The sequence below is a fragment of the Mixophyes fleayi genome, chromosome 1, assembly GCF_038048845.1.
Source record: "Mixophyes fleayi isolate aMixFle1 chromosome 1, aMixFle1.hap1, whole genome shotgun sequence".
Lineage (NCBI taxonomy): Eukaryota > Metazoa > Chordata > Amphibia > Anura > Limnodynastidae > Mixophyes > Mixophyes fleayi.
The window spans coordinates 216,694,175-216,705,641 of record NC_134402.1 but is presented as its reverse complement, the minus strand read 5'-3'; the positions used below and the strand labels follow the sequence as shown (position 1 = coordinate 216,705,641).

The following is an 11,467-nucleotide window of genomic DNA, read 5'->3' as shown; positions in this document are numbered from 1 at the left end:
TAACCATCTTTGGTAATCTGACCTCTGCCTGTCCATTCTTTTGGAACCTCCTTGTGTACTGCATTGATCGCACGGCTAGACCTTGCCATCCCTGACCATCCGATTACATTCATCTATGTCGCTGAATACCCTCCTGAAGAACTGCGACCTGCACGTCCCTTGTAGCTAAATTCAAACCTCCTTGCAGGGGTCCCTGCTGAAGACCAGGAGCGCGTTAGACTTTGCACCTCCAGATAGATTTGGGGGGTCTTTATTTAAATACAAATTTTCACGGGCCTGTGTTTTTGTTTTTATTTTTTTTGTAATGTTGCATTACAGCTCCAAGCGGGCCCTGGTTGCCAGGGCATGCTGGTGCTTGTAATTTTAGAAGCCCCAGCATGGTCTGAAAGCTGTGGGTATGCCAGCGCTATAGCTCTTCCCAAGAAATATATGGCAGCCAGGCCTTGCTGAGACCAGTAGTGCCAGATTAAAAATGCTATTTTCTTATATTTAACCACCTTCAAAATTGCCTCAACCAGCCTAGGCTATAAGCACTGGTGCATGGATCACTTTTGGGGATTGGGGGACCATAACATTTTTTACTTCTTTTTTGTTTTTTTACACAATGAAAAGGTATGTGCTGATTATGCATGGATCTTGTGCTAGAGGTTGAGCACCTGCAACAGCCAGGTATAACTGTGATTGCTTCCACCTGAATTACTGCAATTATGTGAACATGCTTTTACTGAGATTTGCCCACCCCTTCCCTCCCCTGTTCTGTCTAAGCATAAAGTGTCATAACCAAAGCATACTTGCCAACTTCTTCTAGTTGGCGTCTGGGAGCCTTCCAGGGGGTGGAGTCTCCCGGACATTCCGGAAGAGTTGGCAAGTATGAACCAGAGCTGTAACTTAGAATTTTAGTGCCTGGGGCGAGAAAGAAAAACACTGCCCTCTCTTGCTCTCAATTTTAAACAAATGAACCTAAAATATTCATAAATTTTACCCCCGTTCAGCGATGTGCCTTGGGCAGTTGCCCCTATGGTACAACCCTAGTTACGGCCCTGGTCATAACTGTAAGATGCATCCAAGTCTGCATACAGACGCAGTACGGAAATGCACATGAGAAAATACTGCTAAGCCATACTTTTTTAACTCTACCGGCATGTCTGGGAGACTCCCGAAATCCGGGTAGGTCTCCGGACTCCCGGGAGAGCAGGCAAGTATCCCACATACTGCAATTTACTCGCCAATGACGCGATTCACGGTGAATCTTGGCCCCGCCCCAACGCCAAAATTACATTTTTGGCGCGGGTTGGGGCCAAAATGATGCCATTGAGCTCAGCACGCCCCCTGCCACGGATCTCTCGGAATTCACTATTCAAAGGTTGGCAAGTATGAACTAAGCATTCACTGTAACATTAAATTTATCATAAACTCGAATAACTTCGTTATAGTGCACTAGTTAAACATTTTTCCACAATACATAGTTAAATTATTTTTTATGTGGACCCAGTGACAATGGGGTAAGTTGCCTACAATAAAATTTCTAATCTGTGGGTGAGGCGAGCCTTGCTGGGGCTAGGGAGCGCGCCCGTCGTGACGTCGTGCCAACCTCTTTGCTATCGGTGCGACGTCACGTCCAGGGCGGGAGCGCGCATCTTGAGGAGGAGGGAAGATGGCGACCTCAAACAATCCTCGGAAATTCAGCGAGAAAATCGCACTACACAACCAAAAGCAGGCAGAGGAGACTGCAGCTTTCGAAGAGGTGATGAAGGACCTGAGCATCACTCGAGCGGCACGGGTAAGGGGAACGGTAGGCACTTGGGGACTTGGTAGATGTGGCTGTGGAGCCAGAGATACGGCCAACTGGCATGTCATTATCAGACACCCCTGGTCGGAGGAGGGGGCGGCTGCATACACCGGGGTGGAGAAGACAGCGGACAGGACTCTTAGGGCAGGGACATGGGAGGTGGCTGTTGGGGTGACAGAGAAAGCAGCTGCAGGCCTGTCAGAGTGTCACTTCATCACAGCATCTATGAGACTCTAGGATATGCACAAACTGGCAGCCCAAAATCAGAAGCACCCTCTGCACCCACCCTTCTGGGTTGGGTCAGTGCAGCAGATAGTAGGGTTTCCATATCTACTGTCAGTAGATGCTGTGTGGGGAAATGATGGGACCTGTTCACCGAGTGTATACTCTGTTCGATTGGTACTACTGTCCAGGCCTGGCAGGTGCTGCTCATAGCCAGACCACTATTTGCAATACATAAACGGATGACACTCAAATCCTGTATAGAAGTAAACCAGCTTGTTTTTAGTGGTGACATTTGCATGTTTTGGACGGTGTCTCAGGTTTGTTGCTGTGAACTTTGTCATGTGAAAACGTGTTACATTGGGCGTTAATGCATAACAGGTCCACTACAGCTGAGTTTGCTTGTGTGTCTGAGCTTTTCTGTAATTAATAATATACCAGTGGACATCGTCTAGTATAAATATCCAGATGATTTACTTATTACAGGATTGGGTGTCAGTGAAAGCACAACCTTTTGTTAGATATATGTTAAATATTCTGCACAAAAAAATAATTAATTTGTATTTGCTCTTATTGACACTTTGCATCCGTGTTTTGATATACTTTTACACAACATTGCACTGAGGGTTGCTAAAGAGTTGAGGCATTTTTTTAAACAATAGTTATAAAGTTTTGTTTCAAAACAATTTGATTACATGTTGAACTTTGATGTCAGACCAAGTATAGTGAATTGGTATGCTAAACATCCCAGAGTTACTATTAGAATTTGCGTAAATGTAATTTTACGTCTGTCAGCAGATGAATCGTCCATTCAGTTATGTCAATACTTCTATAAAACAGAAGTTCTTGTGGGTACATTGCAGTCTTCAGAACGGATTTTATTAGTGTCTTAAGTATGTTCTATGCCACAACTCTGATTAAACAATTTGATTCCTGTGCAAAAACATGAGATGAATATTTAATTGAGGCGTTCACATTTTTTTTTTCATGTAAAAATGTTTGCCCTCACTCTGCATGTCCCCTTGAACCACCCCAACGATTTCATTGACATTTCTCTCTGCATGATTTCTTATATTTTGACATAGGGTCATTCCACATCCAAACAACACAATTTTAGAAAAAAATCTACCTTACAATCTCTAAATTAAATTAAATTTGGTATAATAAATGCTGTCATGGGTGTAAAGAAAACCCCCAAATTTTAGGCTGATATGTACACTGGTTTTGAAGTTATATGCTTTTTAAGCTGCAATTTTTTAACAAAAAACTTGCTTTTAACCTTTTTTTTTAAATTGCATTTGTAGCTCATCTGACTGAGCTAGAGAGTTGGGCAAGGTCTCATTTAAAACCTCTTTCTGAGGAAATCAAAATTTTGATTTTGAAAATGTTACACTTTTATTTTTTATTGAAACACACTGCTGTTATATATCATATGAAAACCCATAAAAATAGGTTTAAAATGAGACCTTGCCCAACTCCTTAGCTTAGTCGGGTAAGCTACAAATGCAATTAACAAAAAAACGTTAAAAGCAAGTTTTGTTTTTTTTGTTGTTAAAAAAGAGCAACTTTAAAGGCGTATAACTTCAAAACTGGTACACATATCAGCCTAAGATTTGTGGGTTTTCTTTACCCTTATGACAACATTTATTATACCAAATTTCATTACAATTTGAAATGGTCAGTTTGAAACCCTGTGTGAATTTGATGTGGAATGACCCCCTACCCACCATTATCATGGGTGATTACAGCATCCCCACATTCTTTTTGTGCCTCCAAACTACTCTCTCTGCCTCTCCCAGTGTACTGACTCTTGTCCTCAGGATGGCCACTGTCTTTATCTTGTTTTCTCAAGGCTACGTTCAGTTTTTTGATTTTCTGATAACTCTAAGATGATCACCTTTTCACCTGTACTCTTTCCTAGTTTACTTTAACGTATCTGCTGTCAAACTCCACTAATACCCCATTCATACTGCGCCAAAAACCCAGGTTTTTGCCGGGGCAAGCCCAGATGACCCGGGTCGAGGCGCAGTATGAATTGTGTCAGGTCTAATTCCCAGATCTGATGACCCAGGAATTAGACCCGGGACTTTTGGTGGGGTAATTCCTGGGTCCGACCCAGGTTGCCTGCACTATGAATGGTGAGACCCGGGTTTTTCAAACTGGGTCTCGCCAAAAACAATTATAAAGTTGAGAGAAAAAAAAAACGCATCACAAGGAGGAGCCAATCAGAGCTCCTCTTGTGATATTGCCATGGAGACCCTGGCAGGCCAGTGTTCAGTATGAACAGGGTCTACCCGGGAATTTTTCTCCGTGGGAGCCTTTGTCCCCCTGCAATATCCCGGGTTCATATATCCGAGATATTGCCGGGCCGGCAGTATGAAAGCACTATAAGCCAACTCATATCTATAGAATTCTATTAATTATCACTACCTGGCTCTCTGCAACAACTTTTCTCAATGTATCCATTCTGCTCATCTATTCTGGCAGTATCATATCTTAATAGAACCCTAGCAACAGCCCTTGATCAAGTGACTCTAGCTACTCTTTACACTTCACATGAATATTAGCCATGGCGCTCTAAAGTAACTCAATGCCTTAAAAAACAAAAAACTTTATTGCAAGTAAGAACGAAATTGTTGAAAGTCTTGTACATCTAATGACTTCCTCACATATACGTCTATCTACCACTTCTATTGACAATTACCACTGCCAAACAAACATACTTCCACTCCTTTCCACTCAGGCTTCTAACCCTGATTGGCTTCTTAATGCATTTAAATCTCTTGTCAACCCTCTCACACCAACCTCCTGCCGACTACCACCAATGCCCAAGATCTTGCTTTCAGCTAGAATCACAAAATTTATAAGATCCTACATGAAATAGTATCCTGTTATTTGACCCAACAACCTGATCAATACCTTCTGCTGCACCTTTTCTTCATTTGATCCCACAAATGAAGATGAACTTTACCTCCATGCCCTCATAAATCAGCCAATCTCTGCCTTAAATAAAATATGTAATAGCTATCTCCTCTGGTATCTTTCGGTCATAATTTGAGTGCCGTGATTACTCCAATTAAGAAAACAAAACAGACTCTTACCAGATTACCTTCCCTTGTGCCTCCAGGCTTCTTGAGAGGCTTGCCTACACTTGCCTCAAAAACTTTTTTTTTTTCCCCTCATACAAACTTTTGCACCCTCTCAATTCAGCCTTTCATTCCCAACACTCCACTGAGACATCACTGACTAAGCCGTTCAATGATTTGATCACTGCTAAATCTAAAGGCCATTACTCCCTTTTAATTCTCCTGGAAAACTCTCCTCATATGGCACTGTTCACTAATCTCTCCTAATACAAACACTACTTTACGTACATCTTCAGGGCACTGTCCTGTCATGGTTCTCATCCTACTCAAATTTGCTCTTCTATGGATCCACATCCTCTCTGTTTCCTCTATCAGTTGGAGTATCACAAGACTCTGTACTTGTTTCTCCACTCTTCTCTACCTATACCGTTGTTCTTGGAAAACTAATGAACTCTTTTTGATTTCGGTAGTATCTCTATACGGATTTATCTATCCTCTACGTATGTCTTACCGTTTGAGATAGCCCGTGTTACTGAATGGTTTTTCTGCCGTTTCATCTTGGATGTTCTCTTGTGCAAAAAGAAACAAATTTGGTTAGGGTGCTTCACTAAGGTATGCTGCTGTGCATGTAAACAGAATATCCACTAATATTCTAAACATGAATGACATAAACAAGAGGATACATACACTGGCGCTTCCTTTTTTGTACAATTGGATGATCAAAAATTCAGATACCTTCTCAAACTGTGATAGTGTATACAGATGATTATAACCTTAATAGGACTCATAAGCCCAAATGGAAGAGAAAAAACCAAACATAGGGTAATATGTCACAATGTAAACATTCAAAGGCAAGTCCACCACCATAAAAACAGGAGTCTTCAGTTTTTAACTGTGGCTGCTGGATATATATGTGAAAATACACCAGTGCTCTTTCAACTGCCAAATCCCCTTAGGGTTTATGTTTACAAGAATATGGAAAAAACGAACTTCTTAAGATCAGACATGTATCTCCATTCTTATATTTGTTCTCCAATCCATATACTCGATCATGTAAACAGAAGAAAATAAAACCAAAAAAGGGGATCTCGTGCATTACATTTTTCAAACTGGTTTAATTGCAATAAAAATAACGCTCATCTTAAAAACATCAGCATCTCGCATAACATATGCATTAAACCCGTACCAGAAGTCTGTGTCAATCTCCGCATATAAGAGACCCCGGGACAAATGGCTTAATCCGATACAGCAATGGTCCTCTCAGCACTGTTCAATCTCTCAGAACCTCTGGATATCAGGATGCAACTTATAACCATAAGGTTATGGTTGCATCGTGATATTCAGAGGTTCCAGAGTTGACTCATAACTCCACCATGTCGGTCCCTGCATTAGTTGACTGTATTTTACTGAATGCAATTATCAAATACTTCTACTAACATACAAGCTGTAAACAAAAGTACACCAACATACGTCTGCTCACTTGTTTCAAAATATCTCCCAACTTTACCCTTCCACTTTGCAAAAGATCTGTGTCTCATACACACGCATCACCTGCTCACATTCCTGATTACTGGACTTTCTTTTGGGCTGTACCAACTTTGTAAAATGTCCATCCTCACGCAGCAAGTCTTTCCATTAGCCTCCAAACCTTCATGTTCCCCGAAAACTTGCCTCTTCAGAAAAGCTTATTAAATTTCCAAACCACCTGCTAATACCGAGTCTTGTTTTATTACTGTATTTGTTCCCAACTTTAAAGCGCTATGGAATATGCTGGCGTCATATAAATAAATGTTAATATAGGTATTCTCTAAATGTGTTTAGACTATTTAACTTTAAGCTATTTTTTTTCTCCCTGTCTAAGGAACCAGGGAAGATGTGTATCTATTGTCGTCAATAGAAATGGGTAGTGAATTTTTAGGCACGTTAGCCACCAATCTCCTGGGATTTGTCCAGCCCTGTTTCTTTTTGTGATCTGGAGACTTTGTTAGTAGTTGGCAAGTTTGAGTTACTAGTTTACTGATCACAGATATGCAGTTCTACTTCTTGTTTTCTGCCTATATTGTCTAAAGCTGTGTTAGAGTACTTATCATTGTAGTGGATACAACGTACAGTTTTGTTTTTTTTTGTTCTATCTAAAGATATAGTTAAGTTGGTATACAAGTAGAAACATATTTCTTGAGAATTAATCAAAATCCTGAATTTGGTTATTTTCTGCTGGAACTTATTTATTTTATTTTGAAGAAAAACTTCTTTGTTTTTGAAGTCAAGTTCTATTTGCAGGTGTGGGGCATGGCAATGGGGGCTGCCTGTGCTCGGACCTTTGCAAATTTATACTTGGGAAGATGGAAACTGTTTTTGGTGTCGATCTTACCCACTATATAGAAAATCTTGTCTATATATAAAGCATCCAAGTGACAACATCCTGATCGTCTGGAAAGGGAATCCGGAGTTGTTTGAAGAATTTGTTCATTTCAAATTGTTATTCGTATTTAGAATTTTAACATGCAAGATGGACAAAAATAGTATTGATTTTCTGGATATTGTCATTAAAAAGACTGTGGAGGGAAAAGTGCTAACGGACTTGTATAGGAAAAATACAGCCACAAATAGCATCTGGCATCATGGTAGCTTTCATTTTCCACCTGTTAAGAACATTCCCAAAGGAGTTTTTTTAAGATTGAACCGTAACTGCTCAGAACCATCTGATTATTAAAGACGAGCGGATGAATTAAATACAAGACTCCTTCAGCGTGGATATAGTAAGAGATCTATCAAAAAGGCTTGCAACTCTGTCAAGATGGTCAACCGAGAAGAGTTGATATACTCCAACAAAAAAAACAACTAGAGACAATAAAAAAAATTAGATTTTGTAGCTGATTTTAGTTGGCAATGGAGAGACATTAAGTGTGTTGTTCAATGTCATTGGCCTATAGTTATGTTCGATGAGGGACTGGCTAAAATTTGTACAATCGAGTTAATTTCAGCTAGAGACGCACACCTAATTTGAGGGATAAATTGGTAAAGAGCCACTTCACTCCCAAGAAAAAGTTTGATATAGTTATTGGCTCACATAAGTGTGGTTCATGTAAGGCGTGTTCTCAGATGGTAAGAACCACTGAGTTTTTAAGGACAAATATGGACACACACACTTGACCAATTTATAAATTGTAATATCATAGGGGTCATTTATGTGTTAATGTCCATGTAATAAGAGCTACATGGGAATGACCAGTAGAGCCCTAAAACAGCGGGTTCTTTAAATATGCTGGAATCATAAGGGACACAAGGATGGATAAGACAAAATTTAAACAAATTTACTTCGGTGGCACAACGTTTTTTTGCAAGTACATGGAAGTGACCCCAAAAATCTTGGTCTTTGGAATAGAAGAAGCTTTTAAAAAAGGAGAGTAAATGGATTTTTCTCCTTGGCTTGTTAATGCCTCATGGAATGAATGAAAATTCCAGCTGTGCAAGCTTTTTATGATCTTTTGTAGTTGGTAGAAGATGGATTACCTTTATAAGAGATTATCAATTATATATGGAATTGGTATAGGAAGTGGTTGATGAGAATACGTGTTTAATTGATAGGAACATGCAAATAATAATTGTTAAATCATATGTATTTGTATTCATGATTGACTTGGAGAAACGTACAGTATTTGGGTGAGAAATAATGTTATATTTGTAGATTTCTTAGTAAATATTGTATGCTTATTTTTATAAAGTAAATTTTTTTAAATCTATTCTGTTTTAGATGTTCTGGTTGGATTCATGTTTTTTTTTCTAGAGAGGTGACACTTATTCATACTTTCATGAAATGTGTAACAAGCACAATGATTAACATTGAGTATTTACATTCACAAATTGATAAACTAATAAAAATAAAGATAAAATTGATATAGAATAGAAAACTAATAAAAATGTAAAGAATTAATAGACAATTTTTTTTTTATAAATTAAATTTATTTTGATTAAATAATTAAAACATATTGTGTAAGGAAGCTAATAAAAAAATATAATTAAAAAAAAAACCAAATGTGAGCACTAACCTAATATTTAAATATATAAAGATATGAATCATATACATCTGAGTAATATATATATATTTTATATACACTTTTTTTAATCTTATTTTAGTCTTGCATGATTTTTGATAGTAGGATATATGCAGTATACTGTCACATGACCTCATTGATTTTGATAGACTAGCATACATAAAATAAAAGTGATAGCATGTAGCATTCCATCATGGAACACTTTTGATTCATTAATTTTAATTATAACACCACTTTTTAATTTTCCTTTTTCACTTACCAACATTTTTATTCCTTTTCATATTTATATAACCACTTTTATTTATAATGCACTAGATGAATCATGAATATTATTAATCGTTATTTGCACATAGATAAATTTCATTGCTTTGTCACTTTGATTAGGTCACGAAAATGTACTTTATGGTGTGTTTTATTTAGTTTTCACATTTTTCATTTCTTACATGTTTTCTTGTTATAACTCGCTTACCCTATTTCTGAATCTCTATTATAATGGGATACTAAAGAATAATTATATACAAATCAAAGATACATTACAGTTGTTTTAGATCTTTAGGTCTTATTACCCCTTTTATTATGTGGATCCAACCATTATGTTTAATCCAAAACAGAAGTGGTAAATTTATGTATTGGATTATTTCTCCGACAGAACGGAAACCCAAATAAAACAGATTGTGATACTGATTGTAACTGTGAATAATATTTTGGGATTGTTGTTACCAAGGAAGCCATAAAAATTTGATAGGAAGTCAATGATTGGCTCAAGTGTGGTATTTAACTCTTTAGTCAGCAATGATTCACATAATTAAGCCTTACAGCGAAATGAGCTTCAGGTACACGTATTGGTGATGTTGGAGACCCAAAAGCTGCAGAGACTTGCTGGCAGAGTCCAGTGGCATCTCGTACTCAAGTTATGTCCACTGGCAATAGTGAATAGCTCTTAGCGTGAGGAGATTATAGGTGGTGTGTGAATTTGTTCCCTTCAGTGTATTAGACAAGTGCATAGGAGTGATTAGGTCCTAGGATTTCATTACCAGCATTAGAATTTTAGTCAAATGCAATGGACCTTATTAGTGTCTATATGGCATTTGCATTATGTGATTAGGAGAGACAGCTCATATCCATTTAATAGGGAATGCAGATATGCTATTACATAGTGCTATATATGCTGCTCCCCTGACTAGGACGTGTCTATACAGAGTAGTGACATCTACTACGGAGTGTACTACATCCCTTATCTCCTTTCATTATTGTCTCACCATCCATTAATACTGGTGTCAAACCTGGTTATTAGTGTGTATATTAGCCAAGCAGACACAAATGTGTGCACTCAACAAACTATTAAAGCTGATATAAATGTGTGCAGAAAATGTAAGAGATATGTGTGACACTTGATACTGACACTTACATTTATTGTATGGATCTGTGTGCAGAAGATGTGAATAATGCTATAAAACTTGATTGTTTATACACACAAGATACCTATTAAATGCACATAAGTGTGTGTGCCAACAGAGTGGATGAAGTGAAGCATACAGCATCTACACTGCACTGGCAAGTTCCACAATATGGATTTGTGTGCAAATTTAATGAACCTGTCTGTATACAATATGAGAAGTAATACACATATTATATGAATCCTGCAGTTGGGTCTTAATTTTTATTTTTATTTTACTTTTTCTTTATTGTTTCACTTACTATAGTTTATATTTTGCCTTTGGAGACCAATTTATATTTAATATTTTAGATTATAAACAAAAAATATTTTTAAATGTATTGGACTGGAGTGCTTCAGAAACCAACTTTTTTGTGGTTATATCACAAATATATGTAATTCTAAAGATATGAGATGGGCAAAAAAAGTGCTAGAGTTCATAGCGATGATAAGCTTCTGTGCTGAAGTGAAAGGGGAAAGCTCAACTTAAACCTTAATTGTGATTTAAGACCCTCCTAAGCGTAATCTGTCCTATGTATCAAGATTGCTGCTCCCCTTTCAGTATGTCCACGATTGAGCTATGCGAATGTTAGTGACTTTTAGTTGGAAATCTACAGCAGAGCAGCAGAAGTTCCAAAGCAAGGTCCTGCATAGTTGCTAGACAGCTCATCTTTGTGTTGTCATGGCATCTGTATAATTAACCAGTATCACATTTTCTCAGTACAGTGGAGATTCTCTTTCAGCCCTAAGAAATGACTTACCCTCACTACTAGGGGAAGTCCTAGAAAGGCATCCGTAGCTGTTTTTATGAAATAAAGAAACCTAGGTAGATCCTTGTAATCGCATTATTGCACATTTGGACATAAATGTTCTTTAATGC

The 11,467-nt window shown here is 38.0% G+C and overlaps 1 protein-coding gene across 5 annotated transcripts in view; it reads left to right on the top strand.

Moving 5' to 3' along the window:
* The first annotated feature begins 1,616 nt into the window (after window positions 1-1,616).
* Window positions 1,617-11,467, top strand: part of CRTC1 (CREB regulated transcription coactivator 1) — a 132,002-nt gene continuing 122,151 nt past the window's right edge. For all 5 annotated transcript variants that reach the window (XM_075205179.1, XM_075205167.1, XM_075205186.1 and 2 more), the window contains exon 1: window positions 1,617-1,780. In XM_075205179.1, the coding sequence (XP_075061280.1) occupies window positions 1,655-1,780 (126 nt within the window). In that variant the 5' untranslated portion in view covers window positions 1,617-1,654. The remainder of the gene's footprint in view (window positions 1,781-11,467) is intronic.